Source organism: Zootoca vivipara, chromosome 13 (genome assembly GCF_965207765.1).
Source record: "Zootoca vivipara chromosome 13, rZooViv2.hap1.1, whole genome shotgun sequence".
In the NCBI taxonomy this organism is placed as follows: domain Eukaryota; kingdom Metazoa; phylum Chordata; class Lepidosauria; order Squamata; family Lacertidae; genus Zootoca; species Zootoca vivipara.
In genome coordinates, this window is record NC_142596.1 from 52,510,993 (window position 1) to 52,536,420 (window position 25,428).

The 25,428-nt window shown below is 49.1% G+C and overlaps 1 protein-coding gene across 6 annotated transcripts in view; it reads right to left on the reverse strand.

Moving 5' to 3' along the window:
* Positions 1-4,105: 4,105 nt before the first annotated feature.
* Positions 4,106-25,428, reverse strand: part of TNRC18 (trinucleotide repeat containing 18) — a 128,031-nt gene continuing 106,708 nt past the window's right edge. For 5 of the 6 annotated variants that reach the window (XM_088657184.1, XM_060282621.2, XM_060282617.2 and 2 more), the window contains 11 exons: positions 22,933-23,124; positions 21,618-21,759; positions 19,094-19,211; positions 17,464-17,539; positions 16,462-16,570; positions 15,118-15,234; positions 13,652-13,819; positions 10,990-12,284; positions 9,442-9,678; positions 7,638-7,712; positions 4,106-6,803 (listed from right to left, as the gene is read on the reverse strand). In XM_088657184.1, the coding sequence (XP_088513310.1) occupies positions 6,597-6,803; positions 7,638-7,712; positions 9,442-9,678; positions 10,990-12,284; positions 13,652-13,819; positions 15,118-15,234; positions 16,462-16,570; positions 17,464-17,539; positions 19,094-19,211; positions 21,618-21,759; positions 22,933-23,124 (2,736 nt within the window). In that variant the 3' untranslated portion in view covers positions 4,106-6,596. The remainder of the gene's footprint in view (positions 6,804-7,637; positions 7,713-9,441; positions 9,679-10,989; positions 12,285-13,651; positions 13,820-15,117; positions 15,235-16,461; positions 16,571-17,463; positions 17,540-19,093; positions 19,212-21,617; positions 21,760-22,932; positions 23,125-25,428) is intronic. The other variant, XM_088657185.1, reaches the window with a different exon arrangement.

The window sequence follows — 25,428 nt, forward strand, 5'->3', positions numbered from 1 at the left end:
TCGTTTTCGTGGTGGAAGGTCATTGCTCAGTGGTAGAGCAGACAGGACTGGCCAAGGCCTCTGGAGAGCCATTGCCAGAAAGAAGAAGTGTCCGGGTTGCACAACACGCTCCTTTTAGGAGACTGGTGAGGGTCAAGTGGCAGGACACCTGCTCTGGGCACAGCAAAGGGCCCCTCGGCTGCTCCTTGCCAGCACAGGCATTGGGTCTTGAAGGGAGCGAGGCAGGATAATCTGAGAGCCGTCAACAGAAAAGCGACCCTGAGCACCGTGGGGCAGTAGCATGACTCGGCCCCTAAAGTGGATTTTGTAAGTTAACCACAGTACTGCTGGACTGGAGGCTTAGAATCATAGAGTTGGAAGAGACCACAGGGGCCATCCAGTCCAACCCCCTGCCAAGCAGGAAACACCATCAAAGCATTCCTGACAGATGGCTGTCAAGCCTCCACTCCAAAGAAGGAGACTCCACCACACTCCTTGGTAGCAAATTCCACTGCCAAACAGCTCTTACTGTCAGGAAGTTCTTCCTCATGTTTAGGTGGAATCTTCTTTCTTGTAGTTTGAATCCATTGCTCCGTGTCCGCTTCTCTGGAGCAGCAGAAAACAACCTTTCTCCCTCCTCCATATGACATCCTTTTATATATTTGAACATGGCTATCCTATCACCCCTTAACCTTCTCTTCTCCAGGCTAAACATACCCAGCTCCCTAAGCCGTTCCTCATAAGGCATCATTTCCAGGCCTTTGACCATTTTGGTTGCCCTCTTCTGGACACGTTCCAGCTTGTCAGTATCCTTCTTGAACTGTGGTGCCCAGAACTGGACACAGTACTCCAGGTGAGGTCTGACCAGAGCAGAATACAGTGGTACTATTACTTCCCTTGATCTAGACCCTATACTCCTATTGATGCAGCCCAGAATTGCATTGGCTTTTTTAGCTGCTGCATCACACTGCTTGGGTGGATGTGGGGCAGGTCATGTCGATGGCAAGGTGCTGGGGGGCAGGGACCTTGTGGCCTTACAGATCCAGTCAGCCATGCCAAGTTGGCCTGGTGGGACTCCTAGGACGTTGGGTTCCCTGTCCCTGTGTGAGACGACAGTTTGGGATCGAACAGGAAGGCCTGCAGCTCAGGGGCAGAGGGTCTTCCTTGTGAGGAGGTCGCAGGTAGGGTTGGCAAAGACTTCTACCTGAAATCCTGCCGGTCAGTGCAGGCAATGCTGAGCTCGATGGACCAGGGGGTCTGTATAAAGCTTTCTGTGTCCTGATGACCCACTCGGCCTGCCTCTGAATACGCATGCAGGTGGATGCAGTGCAGAGAAACAAAATAATAATAATACACGAGCATTTTATCTGCAATTGCTTTGGAAAGGAGCAGGCAAGGCAAGGGGCTTCCAAGCAGGCAAAAGTTGTGCAAATTACGCACCAGACTGGCCTGCAAGGAAGAATGGATGAGGCTGTAGCCTTTTAACCACCAGATGGCGATGTTGCCCTCCCTATGTGCCCAGTAGGCACCCATTGTGGGCATCGGTGTCTCCTAGTGGGTGCTGCTTGGGAAGGAAGTGTCGGGAACTGGGAAATTAGCCGTCGCCACTCGGAGTGAGGGTGGAGGAACCACCAAGAGGGCCCCCCTGCCAATCTCAGTACCCAAGAGGGTCTGTAGGGAAGCAGGCATCCTTGCAGGTCTTTGAGGCTCAAGTCCTTCAGGGCTTCAATCACCGACATGAGCACCTTGAATTGGGCCCAAAAACAAACCCGCAACCAGGGCAGCTGTTTGAAAATGGGGGATATGTGAAATGTAAAGGGAAGACCAGCCAGATTTCTGGGACCAGTCAAAGCTTCCAATTTGTCCCCCAGGGCTGCCCCACATTGAGCTCATTGGATTATTGTAATCTGAAAGGTTATGGGAGCATTTTCAGGATAGGGTAAATTTCAAGGTGGGGGTATTCGCTGCCCCCTGCCAGCTGCTTCCTCCTAACACCTTTTATTCCCCAGGATGGTGATGATGATACAGCCTTTTGAAAGTTGGGGCATATTTTGGCCAACTAGAGACGGTAGGAAGGAGGCAGGAAAGTGCCCCTCCAAATAGCCCAAATCACCCCCCACCCCCAGCCTGGCTTCCCCACTTGGGAAAAGGGGTCGCTACACAAAACAAGGTGGCGTTGCCCGAGTGGGCTGGATTGTGAACAGATGCAGCGCGCAGTTTGTAGCAGACACGGTGTGGCTCGAATGTCCATGCTGGGAGCACATTTTGTGGGGACTGCCAGGGTGAATGTGGGGTTTCTCCACCCTCCCCCACGCACTGTGGAGAGGCGGCCTCTTATTCTTTGCTTCCAGGCTGCTTGGCTCATCTGCACCCAGGGCCTGGCGCTAAGGCAAGGCTGGGTGGTGCAATGCGCCAGGTCGCCGGGGGGGCGCTGCGCTGAGAAACAGGGCAGGGGGGGCCACCGGAGGGATCGTCGCACCACGGCACCTGATATGCTTAATACGGCCCTGTCTGCACCGTAACCCTTAGCGGGGTGGGGGGAAGCAGGCTGAGGGCCAGCCAGGCCTCTGAACACGAACAGCCCCAGCCAGGATGAAGAAGGGACAGGACTTGTTTCATGTTTAGAACCTCAGGACTGTCTACTCTCAGGCAGCTCTCGGAGCAAACAGGGCTGTGAGGACACACATGCCGGGCCATCGTACGGCAGGGAATTCAGGGCTCCTTTGGCCCAAAGCTCTGCTGATGGCCGCAGCAGCAGAGCACAACTTCTGGAACTCCCTGCCACAAGAGGCAGTGGTGATCACCCACCTGGATGGCTTCAAAAGTGGGCTGGGCATGGAGAAGAGGACTCTGAACGGCTACTAGCCATGAGGGCTCCCCAGCCAGAGCCAGCCATGCTTCTGAATCCCACAAGAGGGGAGAGGCTCTTGCACTCAGATCCCGCAGGCACTGAGAGAACAGGATGCTGTTAGCTCTGCAGCAGCCAAACCATCACCAGCTCAGAACCGAAGGAGGGAGGCAGGAAAGGGGGGAGAGGAGAGATACCACCCTTCGTAAATGTGGGATGTGATCCAATGAGGGGCAGTCAAGTACAACATTCCTTGTTTTCCTAGAGTGGACATGCACGGGGATGTTTGGTCCAGCCAGTCGAAACTTCCTGTTCCTCCTGGCTGGAGCATCCTTGCTTTTGCATGTGATAGAAGGTGGGCGTGAGCTAACCTGTCCAGGTAACAAAAGGACGAGTCACGCAGCACACCCACTCTCTCTTTTTAACTTCCTTCTTTGTTTGACCAGCTTTTAGCTAGGACTGCTCTGTCAGCTCTCAGCTAGCAGAAGCACTGGGATTATTCCCCCATATGGGGCAGCTCCACATGTACTGTATTCTTTTAAGAGGGATTCGAGGGAACTTACCAGGAACGTACAATTCAATCTGAGACAGACTGATTTGTAGAATAGTGAGAGGCTCACACGAGCCTGCAACCAGCTATCTGCTGTGCATGAAAAGGGGAATGTAACTCTGCTACGTAAAGGAACTTGCTAGCGCAAGTTAGGAAGGATATTAATAAACAATAGATCCTCTCTTGCCAACCTGAACATTCCCACACTAAGAATGTAACAGCCCTGGTGGATGCAGCCATTGGGGACCCGTCTTGCCCAGCATCCTGTTCTCACAGGGGCCAACCGGTTGCCCCAAAGGGAAGCCCGCAAGCAGGTTCCTGGCATAGGAGCCCTCTTCCCTCCTGAAGTTTCCAGGAGCTGGTCTTCAGAAGAGTTTACTGCTTGCTGTCGTGGCCGCCACTGAGAGCTTTTACCCGGCTCCCATCGGATCCAAAGGAATTCCTTAGCCAGAGCCCATCCCGGTGTGGATTTCTCTTGTGTCCTTGTGACCGTGTGGGTGTTTGGGATCCTGTCCCTCCCCTGCTCCAAACCCAACTCCTTCCACCCTCTCTGCAGGGGTTTTTAATGGACCTCTTTTTCAGTGTGGGGCAGCCGCCGCCGATCGGCGAGCCTTCTGCCCCATCTTTACAGCTCCTTCGGCTTCAGCAAGTACAGGATCACACCCTGATCATTATTATTTTTAAGGGGAGGGGAGAACCAAGACGACAAAAGAAAGGCAGAGCTCGGGTTGTTTTTTTTCGTTTTGTTTTTCAATTGCTTTTTTATGAAAAAGGATCGCACATAATTCGGCAACAAACAGAATGCAAAAAGGGGGGTGTGAATCAAAAACATAAAACAGGGGGAGAAAGGGACAAAAAACCTGGCTCCTTTCCTCTCGATTGTCTGCAAAATATCCTTGTGTTCCATAGAAGGCAATGGGCAGTTAAGTGCTTTCTATTTAACATTCACATAAATTCTCTCTCTTTCTTTCTTTTTCTCTTTCTCTCTCTCTCTCTCTTTCTCTCTCTCTCTCTCTCTCTCTCTCTGCATCTCTCTTCAGACATCTGCTCACGCAAGGTTTGCTTCCACAGATACAGTACGCAGTTCGTGTGTCAGCAACGTTTTGAATCTTCTGTTTCCCCTGTGTTTCTCTTCTCTCTCTTCTTTTTTTACAGTCACAATCCAACGGGAAATAAAAAATAAGACTCTAAATGTCAGACTGTGTTTTGCTTTTATAATTTCATAATTTTTTTCACAGCTATTTCTTAAAAAAAGTTTATATATTTATATATATTTATATATTTATACTTTATATTTATAATTAAAAAGTTGATTCCATTTTCGCTTCTTCTCTCCCCCCCCTCTGCTTTTCCTTTCTCTGTTTTTAAAGTTTTCTTTTCTTTTCTTTAAAGAGCTTATAATACAGGGTTGGTGTGTGTATGTGTGTAAGGGGCACATTACGAGTCTTTTGGTACAGAGTGACTGATGTCGCTTGTAGAAATATTATCCACCGAAGTCTTCGAAAAGCCGGGAGCAGGGCAGGCCGTGCAGCACCACTGTGGTTCTTTAAAAGAAGGAAGGGATTGCAAAATTTGGGGAGAGGGGAAGGCTCCCCTCTCTCTCTCCACGGCTACAGGTGTGTGGTATTTCTGTTTGTACCAGGTAGTTTTCTTTAAAAAAAATCTGTCCGAGTTAAGTGAAGTAACTCCCCTCTGTAGTGCTGGAATTCTACACTCTGTTCAGGGCAGAAACAATCGTGGCGTCTTGGGCTTGTAGTGTGTGAGGTTTTCTTAAGTGCAAAAACACTGTGTCGTCGTTCGAGTCCCTCTGCCTCCGTCCCTCAAAACCAACCTCCTCTCTTGGTCATCCCTACTGAACGTGGGCTTTTTGCCCTGCAAAGTCCAGAGCTGTTGACCCACAAAGGGAGGTGAAAAACGGCAGAGATCCAGGGGCAAATTAATGGACACTCACAAACTTTGGGGGAGGCGCGGGGGGGGGGGGAACAATCTGATTCGGTGTGTGCTGGGTCCGCACTTAGCTCAGCGCAGGATCCCGCCATCCTGCAGAGAGGGGCGGGGAGGAAAAGTGAGGTTTCTGCAATTGCCAGGCTCCTCCTTGCCCGTCGTAAGTAGTGCCATGGGGGGGGCATGGAGAAGCGGGGTCGGAGGAGAGCGGAGGCATCTCATTCTGCGTGGATATCTTCAGAAGGCAGCTCGCCGGGTCCAGAAGACGTAAAAAAAAAATAGGAGGAGGAAAAAGTGTTTTTCTGAGTTCCTGAAGAGCGAGCAGCAAATGACCAGCAGCAAAACACGCTTCTTCTCCCCCCCCCCCAAACTGTGTAATATTATTTAGAGAATATCTGATGAAGGAGGACCCATGTTTCCAAGCTGGACTGGGCGACTTACATTCAACTTACACGAGGAAGGGAAATTCTGTTGTTTGGGAGACAACCCCCCCCAAAAGGTTGGGAAAGTGGGGCTGGTCCAAAAATAGAGGGGGGCTTTCCCCCCTTGTGCTGTGAAAATGGTTCAGCATCTTATCTCCTCGCCCGTCCGCTCGGCTCCTCGTAACCTAAGAGGGATGTCGGCCCACAGCTCTTTGCGCCCAAGCGACCCCCTGCCCCTCTTGCAGCCAGAGATTTTGGGGCTGCTGCTAGAGAGCGGAGAGCAGGTGCTTTGAGGCGAGAGTGTCCACAACAAAGTGTTCTTTAACTGGCAGTCGACGCACGGTTTGCCCCCTCCCTGACCTGGCAAAAGTCGGTTGGCGGTTGGTGAGGGGAGGTGGGACGGGTCACCTTGGAATCGGAAAGTCCAGGAAAAACAACGAACGACAGGTGTCCTGAAATATCCTATGGAAGTCTGAACCCGAGGGAAAAGTTCAGGGGTTGTGGCCACAAAGCCACGCTCGTTCCCGAGAGGCAGAATCCGACCTGCCGTTTCTTTTCCTGCAAATCTGTTCCCTTCTTCTGAGGGAGAGACGAGCGGTTGGATCTCAGCTGATTTCAGGAAATCCCTTTGGGCAAGGCAAACCTCTTTCGTCTTCTGGAACCTGTCTTGTCGCAATGCGGCCGGGCGCTTAAACAATCATGCTGTCGTTGGAAACAGGCACATAAACTTCACTTCTGCCCCGCTCTGCTCCACCACCACCCCCACTCCACGGACAGAGTTGGGTGGGCTGTATTGATCCGAAAGATTTGGGAGTGTTGGGGTGCCTCCCGGAATTCCCTTTCCCAGAAGCAGTTAGCAGATGACCGGCACCCCGTCCGTGTTGAAGATCATGCCCGTGGTGGGCTCGTACGTCCCCGCTAGGTAGTAGAGGTCCTCACTGTCCTGATACTTCTTGGTCTTCAGCATCTGCTCGTACTCCTCCAGGTCGACCACCAGACATTTGTGCGAGACGGTCTGGACGTCGTTCTCATCCACGTGCGAGGACTGGTAGAGCGCTCGCTGGGGGAGGAATGGAAAAGGGAGAGAGGGAGAGAGAGGAGAGAGTTAGCAGGCACTTTGGGACACACCTCTGGGCTGCCACTGTGGAAGGACGTGTGGATCCAGAATTGGCCTCCACAGTCACTTACGGACCCATTGTTGAAGTCATGTTTATGGAAGACAATCTTACTCGGCTACGAGGGATTACCAAAGAAGAAGAAAGAACCCAAAACCACATATTGGACAATATGAGCCAATGGCCTCAGGCAGTGGGAGGCTCACTCCCCTCTTGGTAGTGGCAGGGAATCTTGGCTCTTTTTGGTCCCTTTTGTCAGCTAGGCCTTTTAGGGACCCATCCTGCATAGGAAGAGGACTGGCAGGAGATGCCAGACAGCCTGGCTAAGAGAAATGGTGGGCAGGACAAAGCCCTTCTTCACAGCAGCCAGATAGTTTAACAGTTTTCATCTGGTGCCTAAAGATATTATTATTATTATTATTATTATTATTATTATTATTATTATTATTAGAATAACAATATAGCTCTGAGGGCCTTCTGGCAGTTCCCTCATGGAGAGAAGTGAGGTTACCAGGGAACCAGGCAGAGGGCCTTATTGGTAGTGGCTCCCGCCCTTTGGAACGTCCTCCCATCAGATGTCAAGGAAATAAACAACAATCAGACTTTTAGAAGGCACCTGAAGGCAGCCCTGTTTAGGGAAGCTTTTAATATCTGATGAATCATTGGATTTTAATATTCTGCTGGAAGTCGCCCAGAGTGGCTGGATAAACCCAGCCAGCTGGGTGGGGTATAAATAAATAAATAAATATGTTGTTGTTGTTGTTGTTGTTGTTACACACCTCCATGAAGTCCTTCCTCTGGCTGGAGGCCTGGAGAGCGGTCGATAGGCTCCTGCTGGGTTTCTGATCCCAGCGCTGACAACCAAGCAGAGTGACGGAGCAGTGGGGGTTGGCGAGGAGAGGAACAAGAAAGGGAAAGCAAGATTAGGAGGCAAAGCCCAGGACTGTTCAAAGCTTCTCCCCCCGCCCCCCGCAGAAAACCCCACCATAACCATCTTGGTTTCCCCGGACATGCAAGGTGAGCAGCGGATACTCGGTGGTGGAGATTCAGTGGCAAAATAAAAGCACTCTACGCATGTTTAGCCCTGTTTAGGGAAGCTTTTAATGTTTGATGGATTTCTGTATTTTAGAATTTGTTTTTTTGGAAGCCGCCCAGAGTGGCTGGGGGAACCCGGCCAGATGGGCGGGGTATAAATAATAAATTATTATTATTATTATTATTATTATTATTATTATTATTATTATTATATTATTATTATTATTATTATTATGTTCTGTGGCAGCAGGCGTTTTGGATGACTTTCACCAGGGCTGCTAATGTTTCAATCCATGGGTAGGCAACCTAAGGCCCGGGGGCCGGATCCAGGCCAATCGCCTTCTTAATCTGGCCCCGGACGGTCCGGGAATCAGCATGTTTTTACATGAGTAGAATGTGCTTTTATTGAAAATGCATCTCTGGGTTATTTGTGGGGCATAGGAATTCGTTTATCCCCCCCCCCCCGGTTTATTTCGCTATTTATTTTGCATTTCCGTTTCTGCAGCTTTTTTGTGACTGTGTGGAACCCAGTTCAGCTAGTGATTGATTGGTTGTGTGACTGCAGTACATTGTTTACTGCTTTCATTTTATGGATCAATGGTCTCGTTCGATAGTAAAATTCATGTTTAATTGCTGTTTTAGGAGTTGTTCTTAAAAATCTGGAATGGATTAATCCATTTTGCATTAACTTTCTATGGGAAAGCATGCCTTGGTTTTGGAACGCTTTGGTTTTGGAACGGACTTCTGGAACGGATTAAGTTTGAGAACCAAGGTCCCACTGCATATACTTTTCAGGTTAATACATTTCATTAATTTTACAATCATTTTAACATTTCAAAACTTGACTTCCCTCCCCCTCTTTCTGCAGTTCCTTAAAGTTATTTTTTAATATCTTTTTGCGTATCCAAATCCACTTAATTTGCTCATTTATTTATCTGCTTTAAATAGATACTCTTACAAAACTGCAGGTTATTACAATAATCCTGCCAATGTTTTTATCTGTTTGCAATTTATGTGTGAATATTCAATAAACCATTCATTTATAACATGTTTGTCATCTTGATTTCTCATTCTTCCGCTAAGTTTTGCTCTGAGCTAATATATAGAGACCCAGGTGGCGCTGTGGGTTAAACCACTGAGCCTAGGGCTTGCTGATCAGAAGGTCGGCGGTTCGAATCCCTGTGACGGGTTGAGCTCCCGTTGCTTGGTCCCAGCTCCTGCCAACCTAGCAGTTCGAAAGCACGTCAAAGTGCAAGTAGATAAATAGGTACCGCTACAGCGGGAAGGTAAACGGCGTTTCCATGTGCTCTGGTTTGCCAGAAGCGGCTTTGTCATGCTGGCCACATGACCTGGAAGCTATACGCCGGCTCCCTCAGCCAATAATGCGAGATGAGAGTCGGTCACGGCTGGACCTAATGGTCAGGGGTCCCTTTACCTTTACCATATAGAGACCTCCACCCCTTGAGCAACACCCCCCCCCAGCCATTCTTGGCTCGTTTCTCAAGGAATCCTCGGCTGCTGTTGCGAGATCACGCCTGGGTCTCCTACCTTGCCTTCGTTGAGCTTCTTCCCAGGGTTGGTTTCTTCCGGATGGTAAAACCATTTCACTCGGACAACCATGTTGTTCCCCCAGGACTCCCACATGCTCTGGATGCGGCCGATGTAGGGCAGGTTGGGGCGGCCGGCCGACAGGAAGACGGCGCAGTCTCCGATTCGGATAATCTCCTTTCCGCGGACAATCGCCTTGTAGAAGAGCTTCCGAGCTTTGCCCTTCATCCCACGCCTCTGTGGAATCAAGAGAGAGAGGAGTGGCGTAAGCTCAGAGCCTCTTCAGAGGTTCCTCTTTTTTATAGGGTATGTATTCGAGTTTTTTGATATCTGAAGGATGTAAAAATGAGTACTTTCAATTGTAAAACAGAAAATTTAATATGTACCACTACAGATCACTCAGAGATCCACCAGCAGATCTAACTTCTGCCCACCCTTATCTGTAAAGTTGAAATCTTGTGGGTGTTCTTACAAGTCGGTTTCCTCCCTTGATTTTGGAAATGAGTTGGGAAACAATCCCAATTGTCGTGGTGGCCTTTTACTGTCTTTTTGTGGCCCGAACATCTGCCAACCAGGGTTCCACAGAATGGGGGCTTCAATGCGTCTCTTTTTTTTAAAAAAAAGATATTTTTTTTAAATGGTTTGTCATAATGATATGTAGAAATGGACACCTAACCTTATGAAGAGATCCACACAAGGGGCATATTCAGTATAAAAAAACAAATTGCAGAGGTGAAGTGAAATATAGCCAAGCTTTTAAGATGAGTCTATATAGCCCAACCACCAGGAGTAGTGCCTATAAGACCCTCCCTATTTATATAATAACAAAAAATGAAAAACCAATCTGCATCAAAACTGTTCAATTTGGCTTTGCAATGCAGACTACCGTAAATGATGTCTATGCCTGGCCAGACGTTCAGATAAAGCAATGTTCCCTACATTTTTTTTCTGTATATACTTCTTATTAAATTTTCTGTTTTATCATTTAAAATACTCATTTTAACATCCTTAAGATATCCATGACTTCCCTTCTTCTCTTTCCATGCTTCATTTTGCATATCATAAATCCCTGCATATTTTACAGCAACCAGACCATTCAGTATTCCATTATTACATCCATCATAACTTATTTACACTGAGGTCCAGCTCCGAGGGCCTACTGGCAGTTCCCTCCCTGCGAAAAGTGAGGTTACAGGAAATCAGGCAGAGGGCCTTCTTGGTGGTGGCGCCCACCCTGTGGAACACCCTGCCACCAGATGTCAAGGAAATAAACAACTGCCTGACATTTAGAAGACATCTGAAGGCAGGGAAGTTTTTAGGGAAGTTTTTAATGTTTAGCAGACCGTTGCATTCTAATATTTTGTTGGAAGCCGCCCAGAGTATTATTATTCACAGAGGCTGTATTTACATTCATTCACATCCTGTGTCATGCAAACTTTGCAATGTGCGCTAAGATAACACCCCTGAGAAAGCGAGGGGGGAGGTCCCAGCCGGAGACCCAGAGAGCAAAGGAAAGACACCCCCCCCCCAGCAGGAGAAGGAGCTGACCTGGGTGGGCTTCCCAAACCACTTCCAGAGCTGCCGCGCTGGCAGGAAGGCCGCGATCTTGGGCCGGTTCTCCACCGAGGGCAGCCTCTGCCGCTTGGCCAGCTCCTTGGTGGTGGGCAGATGGATCCCCTCCCGCTTCTTGGGGCGGGTCTTGCCCCCCGCCTGCTGCTGCTGTTGCTGCTGCTGCTTCTGCACCGCTTGCTGCTCCTGCTTGGGGCTCTGGGGGTTTGCGGCCGAGCGAGACTTCCCCGCCTGCTTGGCCACTTTGGCGGGGAGGGTCTGCTGGGTGGAGGAGGCCCCCGCCTGGGATTCGGCCGCCTCGTCATCCGAGCTGCAGGAGGAGTCTTCATCCGTGGCAGAGGAAGACGATGACGAGGAGGAGGAAGAGCTGGAACTGGAGGACGAGGACGAGGAGGACGAGGACGAGGAAGAGCTGGAACTGCTGGAAGAAGAGGAGGATGAGGAGTTGGAGGAGGAGACAGGCGTGGAGGCCCGTGAACTGGCCGAGCTGCTATCGGGGGCTCCCCCTCCGTTCTTCTCCGCCTCCTCCTCCCCTTCCGACTCGGAGCTGCTGCCACTGCTGTTGCTTTCCGACTCGTCTCCCGCCGGCCCAGCCTGCGCCTTGTCCTCTGGCTGCTTCGCAGAGTTCTCTCCGGAGCTGGCAAACTTCCCCCCAAAGTTTGGGGCCGGAGATTCACCGCCAGCCCCCTTGGCCCTGGACGCTTTCTGCCGCTTGGCGTCGGCCACGGGGCTGTAGCTTAGCCCCAGGATGCTTTTGGTGTCCCTCCTGCCAGCCAGGCTGGAGCTGCCCAGCATCCGCATGGCCTCCTTCGTCTTCTTGGTTTTGGGAGACATCACTCCTTCGTGGTCCAGCTTGATGAGGATATCGCTGTCGGGGATTTTCCTCTGGGCTTTGGCCGACGACCCAAACTCTTGCGACTCCTCTGCAGATTTCTCCTTCTTAGACCGAGCTTTGCCAGAGGAGGCGTCTGAAGAGCTGAAGGCCCCCAGGACGCCCGGGATCTCGGCATAGGGCTCGTCCCCCCGGGTGTTGCTGAATGCCGGGGGCTGGAAGGCGGGCTGGGCCAGGCCAGGCATCTTGGAGGAGGGCTTCACTTTGCTGCCTTTGCTGTGACGCCTTTCTTCTGTCTGAGGCGCGGTCCTGGCGGGGATCTGCTGCGCTTTCTTTGAGCCTTTTGCGCTTTGCTTGCTAAGGAAAACGGGCTTCTCTGGCACAAGCGATGGGCTGGTTGAGGCTTCCCCCTGGCTTGCTTCTTCCTTGAGGACGGCATCTTCTGGAAAGCAGAAAAAGTAAAATCAAAACAAATTTTGGGGGAATAGCCTTTGCCCAAGGCCAGAGTGCCTCTACTCTGGATCTTGGAAGGATGTTGTCAAACAATGAGGCAGGTGTCTCCAGCTCCCCTGGCCCCCGGCTCCCAACCTGGTACCCTTCCGATCGTTGTTGGGACTCCAGCTCTCTGGCCTTGCTATGGCTACGGCTGATGGGCATCATAGCCCAACAAAAGATCATGTGGACTGGAGAAGGCAGAGCTGAAGACCCAGGCATAGAAAGAGGTGAGTGAGCAGAGACCTCTCTTTCCAAGTACTAAAATCCAAATAGTGTTACAAAGGATGCAGAAGCTGACATGTTTAAGGAACGAATTAACTCAGTTTTCTGCATATATTATAATGTGATGTTTGACAGTGGCCTTCCGAGATCCATCTTTGAAGTTCAGTTCAGTTGACTGTCCTATACATAGAGAGGTGTAGAGATACCCAGGTACATATGGAAGAAAATCCTAGTTGATTTAATCATGTGAATACAACAAGAGTTTTGAAGGAGGAAAAATGTTCCTCGCTATGCTTTTAGATGCCGTGACTATTTATGCTCTCTGCAGACACTCTTCTTAGAAGGAACATTCCTTCCCACAAAAAAGGCAATGTTCTTCCAAGGTAGCCTTTGCCATTTACAGTTCTTTTAGAAGTACTTCTATTAAAAATAACCAACTTATTTTTAATGGTGTGCGCCTGATTAACTGGAGGTGCCTTTTCAGTCAATCGAAAGCTTTTTAACACACCAACCTAGACGATCAGAAATCTTTGCTATTATTATTACATTTCTATCCTGCCTTTTCCCCAGACTAGGACTCAAGGCAGCTTAGAACACATTGAAACAACATAGATAAAATACCAAAACAAGCTAAAAACCGATGCAATGTAATAATTTAAAAGCAATTAAATAGAATTAAAACACTATAAAAGCATATCTGTTAAAATAGAGGCAGTAAAAGCAGCTCGGCACTCCAGAGGCCTTTCCTTAAGAAACATCTCCTGAAGGCCTGTTGGAATAAAACAGTCTTCACCTCCCGGCGGAAGGAGAACGAAGAAGGAGCCAGTCGGGCTTCCTCAGGCAGGGAGTTCCAAAATTCCCAACTACGGAGAGGGCAGTATGCAGAAGGTCCCAGGTTCAGTCCCCAAAGGCATCTGCAAGGAGCAGGTGATGGGAAAGAAAGACTTCTCTCTCTGCTTCCGACCCTGAAGAGCCACTGGCAGCTCCTGACTCCAACTCCCATTGGCCTGGGCTAGACTATGGCTGCTTCCCGCATTCTCCAGGGTTTCGCCCTCAGTATTTCCACCCACTAAAGAAGCTGCTGCCTCGTACCGGCTTTCTGTTTGGTGCTTGGTTTTCTCCCACGCCCTTTGCCTTTGGACGCCGCTGGCTCCTCGGACCCTGTGCCACTGCCCTCCTTCCCTTCCCCGGTATCCTTGCTGGACTTGCGGCTGCGGCGTTTTGTGCTGGGCACCAGGAGGGCGGGAGATGGCTCGGCACCTGAAAGAGACCAGCAGCAATTCTGGGCATGGGCCGCAAAGACACACACAGAAGAGGGACACACACGCCACTCCCCCCAGCTCAACAAGGGTTTATTCAGACTGAGACTCCCACCTGTGGAGGGAATGCATGCAAGCAGCTCAGAACCCTGGGGGGGGGGGGAAAGCAGCTCAGTACCCGCATGGAGACCCACAAGTTCTGAGCTTTCATTTATTAAGGAATCGTGAAGATTACAGAGCAAAATGTCCCCGAATCTCCAATGCGGACTTATGTGAAAGGCCTGCTAAGGACCCGAAAGATCAGAAATTGACTCCCCAGGTTTGATTAGCAGCTCAGCCCATTGTAGCCGAATTCTGGAAAAAATTTAGATTTTTATAATTTGTGTTACTGGTAAGCAAAGGGTTTGGAGAGTGGCTTTCTTTGAGAAGTGAACCTGTAAGATGAGAAAGCAAAGAGATCAAAGAAAGTGAAGGCCTGTGGTTGATTTACACCAGGCATCCCCAAACTGCGGCCCTCCAGATGTTTTGGCCTACAACTCCCATGATCCCTAGCTAACAGGATCAGTGGTCGGGGGAGATGGGAATTGTAGTCCAAAACATCTGGAGGGCCGAAGTTTGGGGATGCCTGATTTACACCCTGTGCCCTTTTAAAATGTGTTGTTTTTTTGTGGGGGGGAGCTATTCAGTTGTTTTTATTTTTATCGTGTATTTTGTGGTTTTATATCTTGATTTCATTCTGTGAACCGGCCTGAGACCCCCCCCCCCCCGGTATAGGGCAGTATATAAATTCAATAAATAAGAAAAAGAAAATCCATTTGTGAAGATCCTTTATTGAATATGTGAATGTGAAAACCACTAATAGACTAGTTCCAACCCAATACAAATCTGGTTCTTTTAGGCATATTGGGTGTATGAATTAGAATCACTGAGCTGGGAGAGATCCCCAAGGGCCATCTAGTCCAACCCCCTGCAATGTAGGAATAACACATTGAATCCCTTTTCTCCACTCTGTTCCTGCTGCAATCAGGTACTATGAATATGCTTTGAATGTGCTGATGACATAAAGCTTTCTTGGGGAGGGAAAGTGGATGCTTGTGGGGGGACACACAAACACACAAGGGGATCCTATGTTTCTGGGTTCCCATTACCAGTCTACTGTGGGGAAATGAGGGTCATCAGGAGAGAAAGGGAACTGGGCCTCTCTCCTGTTGTGGGGCAGTGGGGAGGGCTGAGAGAGGTGGGCTCTCCAACCTCTCTTCTTGATGCCCGGGGATTCTGCAACCGAAGGGCCAAACTCACACTGGATCTTGTAATCAGGTGGAAGGAGCCGGATGTGGGACAAGGGGATCCGGCCGGTGTCGCCATCATCAAACTCTACTGTTATCAGATCCCCATCTTCCTCCTGATCATGAGCCCCTTTGGATAGAAAAGGAAATAAATTATCATCAGGGCGCGCACAAGTTCACTCTGCAGTCTTTGGTGAGGTACAATTACATTGCATTAAGTGGATCACAAATATCCATATGCTTTCTGACACTTCCAATGGACATTCCCTTGCAGAAGCCATGCTGGTTCTGCTTCAGCAAGGCTTGTTCTTCTATGATGCTTAACAATCCTTCCCAATTTCCTGGATCTGATGTTAACCTAGCCAGCCTGTAATTTCCAGTCCATACCCCCACTTCCCAGATCCCTTGAACAACAATTAGTGTTACATTGCCTACTTTCCAGTTCTGTTATGGAGGCTGAGGGACAAGTTGCGTATTTTTGTTAAAATTTCACATTTGAATTCAGACCCGTCCAGGCCCAGTGTTTTGCCAGTTTTTATTTTGTCAGTAAGGCTTGGCACTTCATCTCATATCACCACCACCTGCCTCTTCCTAAGAGACTCTTTCTGCAAAAGTTAGTTCAGGCGCTGGGATCTTCTCTATAATTTTTGCTAGGAAGACAGATGCAAATAATTCCTTCTCTGCTATCTCCTTATCTTCCTTTAGAGCAGGGCGGATAAAAATCAATGATTTAAAAAATTAAAAAAATCAGATTTTTTAAAAATTTAAATCGGATTTTAAAAATGAAATGCTTTGGGAGGAAAAATCTTTCTAAAGATAGATTTCTATTTAAGTTACATTATAGTCCAAAAGCTACTCATCAGGAAATAAGGATTTGTTTTAACCACATCACTTAACAAACATGGATACATATGCTATAAAGTTATTCTTTAGCTAAATAAATTGTTGAAATTGTTACTAATGATTATTTTTCTCCTTCCAATGAAGAACAGCAAAAAAGTCCAAATATAAAAAGTTAACTTATTAACCTCACAATCATTTCATAGTTATCTGTCTATGTATTTCTAACAGTATAACCAAATCAGTAATTTTTGATATAGCTGTAAAAACTACTCTGAACATTTATTATTCCAAAAATGAAACCTTCATCTGGTTGTAAATATTAAGATTATACCAGCAAGGGTGAGTCTTTCTGTAAATAAATAAATAAATAAATAAATAAATAAATCAAGTCTTACTGACTAGTGATTTAAATTGTGATTTAAATCGTGATTTAAATCGATTTGATTTAAATCAAATCCACCCTGCTTTCGAGCTCCTTTGTCTCCCTCGCCACCTGACTGCATGACGGTCTTACCCTGTACGACTGTCCCTGGGTAGAGGCAACGATATTGCTGGCTCCAGTAGGCGGCGATTCGCGTGCCTTCTGGGAGGAATCGCACCGAAGGAGGTTTCACGTCAATGATCTGTGCAGAAGGAAGCATCCGTTAACTCTTGCTTTTTGCCCTGTGTGGTAGGGCAGGGGGGAGGGAAAAGTAGATCAAGACCTGCTGGCAGATCTCTTGGGTCTTCCCATTGTCAAGCAACCTAAAGCTTTAATGTCCTAATCTCTTAGGAGGAAGCGATAGCGCTGGGTACCTTCTTTGATGTTGGGCATTGTTTGGAGAAAGTGAGGCATTGGGCGAGGTGGCTAACTAATAATCTGCATGTAGCCAGTCGGGCAAGCCACACGGGCTAACAGGCTAGCTATCTATAAATCGGATGGGTTTGGGGCAGGGTTTTTGAGAAGCTTGTGCATGGACTGGCTAGCTGCAGGGCCGTGCAAACTGAGGCTACCTGGGGGAGTCGCTTCTCCGCTTCTTGGAGGCTTCCAAGTGGCAGGTGGAAGTGCTTGCTTGGTTTGTATCTACTGCTTGCTCAAGACATTTGAACTCAGGACGCAAGGGAGAAATGTCCTAAGAGGAAGGCACGCTTGGCAAATCCACACAGTGATCAACTCACGCCCGGGAACCAATGTCCCCACTGTGGAAGGACGTGTGGATCCAGAATTGGCCTCCACAGTCACTTACAGACTCATTATTAAAACAGCGTTCATGGAAGACAATCTTACTCGGCTACGAGGGATCACCAAACAAGAAGAAGATTGCTTGCTGTTTAGAATAAAATCTTCTCACTCACTTGTGTTTGGGGAAACCCAGCCAGATGGGCGGGGTATAAATAAATTATTATTATTATTATTATTATTATTATTATTATTATTATTATTATGTTTTATATTGCTTCTGAATCTCATTTTAAAAGAACCACCTTGCATTTGGCAAGACACCACCTTCCTAGAAAATTATGGGGTCCTACTTACTGCCTCCTGCAGCAACTGCTCCAGACAATATATGTGGGGTCGGTTCCCTCGCTCTCCTTCCACCACGACTCGGTATCTGAAACGCACAAACCCAAAAATCAACAGTGAAGGAGGAAGAGGAGGAGGCTCAGAAACACCGAGAAGTCAAAACAAAACCACCAGAGAGAAATTTTGATGCCCAAGAATGTTCTACAAGCCAGTTTCCTCGGGAAACATATTGCTTCGGGCTGATCTGCAGGAGGAGATTATTTATCAAGCTGGAAATATTTGCAGCATGGCCTGTTGTTTTTAAGCCAGAGATTATGGGTGGAGATGAACGAAAAAGAGTGGCCTTTTGGTCCCAAAGTCAGAAGCAATGAATATTTAGCAGCATTATTCTGCGCTTAAGAGCACGATATAAAAGTCCAAACTCTGCATTAATCAAAGCTGGACTCAATGGCCTTGCACAGATAAAGCGCGTGCATAATTGTGCAAGTGGCAAAAAAAAAATTGTTTTGCATCTATCTTAAAATGGCAGCAGATGAAAATACAGCAGGAGTTTTGGTGTGTGGGAGAGATGTCTATTCAATGTGATGTTGGATGCAAAATACACTACTATATCCAGCTGGTTTCTGCAACAGGGTTAAAGGCAGCTGGTCCCCCTGCTACGTGGGTCTTTATGGTTTCTCGGTGGCTGCAGGGATCACTGTGTCAAAAAGTGGCCGGGGAGTTTAGCAAGTAAATTGAGCCAGGTTTGTACTGCTTAACGGCTTTTGCCTTCAACAGGTTGCCGTCAGTTTGCATTTCTCGGTGCAGAAAGTATTGTTCTGATGTGGAGAGATCTTTCCTATTCTAATTCATTCAAGAGGGTTCTGGAAGCTTCTCTGTGTGAAAAGAGACATCAGAAGGTTCATGATGTTTGGCTTAAGCTGGCTCTGTTATCTCTTCTGTCAAGGCCATGCTGACTATAAAGGTAGGACCAGGAGAGTGGGTTTCTCTTTCTCGTTCTTTCTCTCTCTTTCCCTTCTGGTGTGATGTTCTATATACTGTATAGTGTTAAGGTTTAGTCTTATTATAAGCTATTGCAGGTTTAAGTTAAGTCTGCTGCAACTGGATTTCTTATGGACAGCGCAAATCCTGAATGTATTGGATTTATGACCATTGTGCTCATTTGACTTCAGTATTATTATTATTATTATTATTATTATTATTATTATTATTATTTATTCCACTTATACACCGCCCTATTCCCAGAGCTCTCAGGGCAGTTCACAAGACCACAACATAAACCGTAAAATCAAAGCAAAAGCAGTAACCCAATAACCCCCCCTCCCCTTAGGAGCAGTCAAGCTCTGCTGGATGAAATACAATTGCCTCTGGTCTTGCAAATCCTGCAACGTGTTTTAAGTTTCTACTCTGCTAACTATACCCTATAGATTCTGTTCTGGATCAATCAATATTGAGTAGAATTCCAGGACAGTTGCTTGTCATCATTTTCCTCTGCTTCTGATTAAGTCACAGGCAGGAATCTCGGTGGGGCATTTCCCGCCACCCCCAGGGATGAGGGAGCTTTGGGCTTAATATGTTGCCGGACAGCAGCTCCCAAGGCACCATGACTCTCCTAGCATGTGGCGCCCGTCCTTTTTCTTACATGTCAGGAGAGTGGACGGTCTTCACGTGGCCGGCGTAGAGAAGCTTGTCATCCATGGGGATGAGGACTCTCAAACCATCCTTCAGCTCGTCTTTGTCGATGATGCAAGAACGGGGGGCTGGAGGGCGACAGAGGGAGGGAGGGAGAGAGAGAATTAGCAGCACTTTCAAAAGCAGCAGAAATCTGCACTCATGTTACTTACGGCATATGCAGCCTTCTCATATTTTTTTTACACACATACAAAGAAGAAAGCATTTAAATGAATTAGGAAATTAAAATTACAAAAGCATATAGGGGGGGGAGCTTACAAAAAATACAAAGTAGAAAAAGAAATTTGAATGAACAAAGATACACCAACAAGAGGTGGGGGGGGGGAGGAAAAGAAAAAAGTAACTTCCTTTGACCACTATACAGTTTAGATGGCCTCATATCTTGAGTTGTCTGTAATCATTTTGAACTTTATGGAGAGACAATTTGACTACCTGTGGAGTTTTTAGTCTAGACCAAGCCAGTCCTAATTTTGGGAACCGATTTTCTTCATATAAAGACACCCCATTCTCTCCTGATTTTTTCACTTGATTGGTTTCTAACTACTTCTGTTAATTTCGCCAGTTCGAGATATTCACTTAATTATAATAACCATTCTTCTTTTGTTGGAATTATGTCGCCTTCAGGACCGTCTTAAGTATATCTGGCACCATGGTGCAAATATCCCTCCGCCCCCCGTTTCCCAGACTTGCCGACCTTTCTATGGCGCTGCCAGCAGCCATGTGGGGCTGGAGGAGGCGGGCAGCGGCTGGAGGGCGGCTCCTCCAGCAGGGAAGAGGCGGAGGCTCCGGGCGCGGTGCTGCTTCAGCAAGGTGGGCGAGGGCAGCAAGCTGATGCCGGGAGGCGCCACGTCCAGTCTCTCACCTCTTCCCTGGTGCCCTCCAGAACTTGGTGCCCTGGCGCCCCGCACCACTTGCCCCTATGGGCAAGATGCCCCTGGTTGCCTTCTCCTATCCTGAAGGGATATGGGGATTCCATGGGGCAGGTCCGTGGCTCAATGGCAGAGCATTTTTTTGGCATCCAGAAGGTTCCAGGTTCAGTCCCTGGCACCCCCCGAGCAGACAGGGTAAAGGTCCCTGGCTGAAACCCTGCAGAACAACAGCCAGCCAGTGTTGACATCACTAAGCTAAATGGCTTTTACCTGCTATAGGCAGCTTCCCACATTCTCATGAACTTAGTTGCCAGCTCCTGACCCAGAGCCAGACCCAGTGAGTACATAAGAACATGGGGAGAGCCTGCTGGATTAGGCCAATGGCTCATCTAGTCCAGCCTCCTGTTCTCCCACTGGACAACCAGATCCCCCAGTGGGAAACCAGCAAGCAGGATTTGAGGACAGGAGCTCTCCTCTCCTGGGGTCTCCAGCAACTGGCATTCAGAAGCATAAAAAAGGTAAAGGGACCCCTGACCATTAGGTCCAGTTGTGACCGACTCTGGGGTTGCGCGCTCATCTCACATTATTGGCCGAGGGAGCCGGCGTACAACTTCCAGGTCATGTGGCCAGCATGACAAAGCCGCTTCTGGCAAACCAGAGCAACACATGGAAATGCCGTTTACCTTCCCACTATAGCGGTTCCTATTTATCTACTTTCATTTCGATGTGCTTTCGAACTGCTAGGTTGGCTGGAGCTGGGACCGAGCAATGGGAGCTCACCCCATCACAGGGATTCGAACCGCTGACCTTCTGATCAGCAAGCCCTAGGCTCAGTGGTTTAGCCCACAGTGCCACCTGGGTCCCAGTAGCATGGATTCAGAAGCATGGATCCAGAAGCATGGATTCAGAAGCATGGATGCCCTCAATTGTGGAGGCAGAGTAGAGCCATCCTGGCTGGTAGCCATCCATAGTCCTCTCCTCTCCTCTGAATTTGTCTAATTCTCTTTTAAAGCCATCCAGGTTGGTGGCCCCACTGACTCCTGTGGGAGGGAGTTCCGCTGTCTTTGGAATGAAGTTTCTGAACTACGTCAGAAAGTAGTTTCTATAACTACCGGGTGAGCTAAAGGATCACAAAGATTATCCCAAAATGGCTAAAATGACCAGAAGAATAAGAAACCAGGAAGAACAAAAATTGTAATAAGGAAAGGGGAAAATTTAAAACTTATCTTAAAGAGCATTTTAAACAGTTAAAATTGTTAGTAGGATTGGAATGATCACTTGTAGTTTAATGGTGAATTTTGGATACAATGGAGATGTAGAACATTTGGATCATCATAAAAGATGCAGGAGAAAATGATTAATAACAGGACCCACAAAGGGGAGGGTGGAAGTCCAGGAGATTCCTCAGAATCTTGTTTTTATGTTCTATGTTTGATATATGACTGCAAGATTTTAATCTGAAAAACCAAGTAATTTTTCAAAATAATAATAGGAGGAGGAGGGGGGAGAATACAAACACTCCATGCGGACTGAGTGTTCTTGAAACTGTCTGCAGCCTTTTAGATGGGGCAGGAAGAGATTAAGGAACCAGGAACCGTCTCTCACCCGGAGTCAGAGGCCTCTCTAGGAGCAAACTGAGCGGCACATTCTCATCCTCCGAGAAGCTGCTGTCCTGGTTGGGCTCAAAATCTTCCTCGGCAGCCATGCTCTCCATCAATTTGCTGACGGCCCCTCCTTTCCCTCGGTTCTGGGCAAGGGACAAAGCAAGCGGGGGTTAGCAAAAAAAACCTTTCTCCCAAGACCCACAGCCCTGTGGCAGAACTTTTCCTCCTCTTCCTCCCCTGGCCCCCATTCCATCTGCTAGCTTTTCCAGACCTCCCCGTTGTCTGCGTTTATTTCCCTCGCCTCAAGTGAAACGGCGCTGTGGTTTGTGAAGGGCACCGAGCTTGGCTAGGGGACCCCGATTCTCCTTGCGGAGCCACAATCCCTAGGGTGGCTTAACAGCCAGTCCCCTCTTCCGCTCAGGGAACTCTGGGAAACAAACAGGGGTCTCCTCGCAAACCTCAGCACTCTTAACCAACTACAGCTCCCAGAATCCTTTGGGGGGGAGCCATGGCTGTTTTGGTATCGTTGAGCTTTGAATGTATGGTGTGGTAGTAACCTAATTCTGGGAGGGACAGAGCTGCTTCCGCAGTCCCCTTCTGCAGGCTGTGGAGCAGGAGAAGCTGCCCAGCGCCTGCTCCGAGGAGGCTCTGGAAACGGCTACCGCTTCCCCAGTGGTACCCAAGACCCAAAAGACCAGGAAATTCCTCTGAGGATGGACTGGCTGTGGGGATCAGGGTGGCATTCCTTGGGGGGTGCAATATACTAAGGGCTGGGAGCGCAGAAGAGGTGTCCAAAATTGCAGTGGGCACAGAATCAAGCTTCCTTTGGACCCTCACCTTCCTTTATTTTTCCCTATGGAATTCCACCCCATGGCTGCAATGAGATGCTTTCTGAAATCTCACAAACCACAGTCTGGGGTAGGGGTCAGTTTGAGCAACCTTGACTGTCCCCCCCCCCCCGGAACTAGCAAAACCAGAAGCCCATCATGCAAAACAGCAAAAACCGCAGAGTGAATTATGCAAAACAGCAGAAACGTGTGCAAATTCCCGCCCCCAAAATTGATATTATTCAGAATAAATTATGCAAAGTGGCAGAATGAATTATGCAAAGTAAGAGCGGTGAAATTTGCAGAGCTTCCCAGTATGTATGCTTCAGATCTGACCTACACATTTTGGGGGGTGGGGGTGGGGGTGGAGATGGTTGCTGAAGTGGATTCTACCACTTTGGACTGAGGGGGGGGGGTGGATGGAGATGCCGTTTTCAAACGCTCCTCCACACATCTAAGAGGCGCTGCCAGCCTGTGCAAAGGCCTCACCTCTTTCTTCACTTCTCTGGCTTTGGCCTTGGTTTTGCTTTTCTTGCTGGAGCCCAGGGAGCTGGTCAGGCTGCCTCGGGCGTCAGGCATGGAGCTGGCAATGCCTGGAGGCGAGAGGGAAGAGGAGGACGAGGAGGACGAGGAGGATGAGGAGGAGGAAGAGCAGAAGGGGCCTTCTTTGCTTTTCTTCTTCTGCACAACGAAAATAAGAAGGGAAAGAAAGTTCTCGGTCAATCAGTCTTGCTGGTCAGAAGGAAGGGAAAGGCGCATGGGCGTAGGCAGGGGGCAGGAGGGGGCAGTTGCCCCCCCTAGAAGCAGGGCCGCTGGCCAGCCTGCCCCACTGCCTGCCGCCGCCCGGTGCCGTCTCCCTTCTCCCTGGCTGGCTGTGGGGCGGGTGGAGGGAAAGCCCCCAGAGCCGTGCAAAGCGTTTGGCTGGCTTACCCTCCGCCCGCCCCACAGCCAGCCAGGGAGAAGAGAGTTGTCCCTTCTAGCCGCTGGCTGTGGGGTGGGTGGAGGGAACCCAGCCAAACGCTTTGTGCAGCTCTGGGGCTTTCCCTCCACCCGCCCCACAGCCAGCCGGCTAGAAGGGACGTCTCCCTTCTCCCTGGCTGGCTGTGGGGCGGGTGGAGGGAAAGCCAGCTTTCCCTCCACCCACCCCAGCGATTGCGGAGGGGGAGGAGGGGGTCGGAGCAGCCCGATTTCGGGCTGATCCTGGTGCCCCCTCGCCCCTGTCGGTTGCGGAGGGGGAGGAGGGGGTCAGAGTAGCCCGATTTCAGGCTGATCCTGGTGCCCCCTCACCCCTGAACGACCATGGCTTTCCTTGCCCCACTGTGGCCCCTCCCCCACGTGCCTTGGCCCCGCCCCTTGCCCCCCTAATTTTGATCCTGGCTACGCCCCTGGAAAGGCAGGTGGTCATCGAGTGCGACTCAAGAGGAGCAGGGGGACCGAAATCTGCCTGGGACTCCTATCCTCTTTTATCTTGCCCAGCCCTAGTCTCAGGTGTGGGGTGACTGCTTGGGACTTCCTTAAAGGTGTGGGGAACCGCATTCTGCACATGCTCAAATGACGCTTTCTGCATAGGTTCTGGAACCATCAATCTGAGTCAATGCTGAGTCAATATGGACCGTGTAGTAAATGCAGGAGGCCCCTCTTTCAGCCCAGTTCAAAGAGAAAGGCCTCTCGTGGCCACGGGGCCCTGGAGATGCTCCACGACATGGACTAGTCCAGGCACCCCCAAACTTCGGCCCTCCAGATGTTTTGGCCTACAACTCCCATGATCCCTAGCTAACAGGACCAGTGGTCAGTGATGATGGGAATTGTAGTCCAAAACATCTGGAGGGCCGAAGTTTGGGGATGCCTGGACTAGTCGGTCGGACCTTATATAAGGCGTTTGACGAGATGATGCTTTGGGTTCCTTCCAAAACAGTACGGAAAATTGATGGCCGGCAGGCATACATGAGACACCACAGAGCAGATCCTCCAGATACAACCTCAGCCAGCAGAGTTCATGGCCAGGGATGATGGTAGCTGCTGTTGTCCAACCACTGGAGTTCACCAGACTGGGGAGCAAGGTGGCCGACCAGGTGCGTGTGGGAAATCAGCAAGCAGGATCCGAGCACAAGAGCCCTCTCCACTCCTGCAGTTTCCAGCAATGGGTATTCAGAAGCATTGCTGCCTCTGACCGTGGAGGCAGAGAAGAGTCGCCATGTCCCTTAGCCCTCAAAAGCCCTCTCCTCCCATGAACTTGTCTAATCCTCTTTTAAAGCCCTCTCCTCGTGTGGAATTTGCCATTTTCTTGGCCGGCCACACACTGGGCCTTCCAACGATGAGAAGCGAGGTGACAGGCGGGCTGAGATTCCTGCATTGCAGGAGGTTGGACTAGATGACCCTTGGTGTTCCCTTCCAACTCTACAATTCTGTGTGAATTGCTCAACATGGCAGGCCCAGGCCCTGTGGCCACTTCTCTAAGACTCTACATGCCCATGTGCCTCAAAAACTAATACACATATTCCTTGGCCAACAAACGAATATGGCCAACTCAGGGCAATCAAATGCTTTAATTATTTCACTTGGCATAATAGGGCCCATGTTTTGCACCCCTGCCCTGTTTAAATATTATTATGCCTACACAGCCATACCTTGGTTTTTGAACAGCGTGGTTCTTGTACATTTTGGCTCCCAAACGCCGTAAACCCGGAAGTGAGTGTTCCAGTTTGCGAACTATTTTGGGGAGTCAAATGTCCGGTGGGGCTTCCTGCAGCCAGTCAGAAGCCGTGCTCTGTTTTCCGGAAGTTTTAGAAGCCAAACGGACTTCCGGAACAGATTCCGTCCGACTTCCGAGGTACGACTGTACTACAAATAGTCCCAGTCACTACCTTCAATGCATCCAGAGTTTTATGTCTCGTTCCCCGACAGCAATCCATAAATGCATATGGACTTATGTATATTGTCGCCAGATCCTGTTCGCCAACACTGCATTTTGCAGAATTTTGTGCC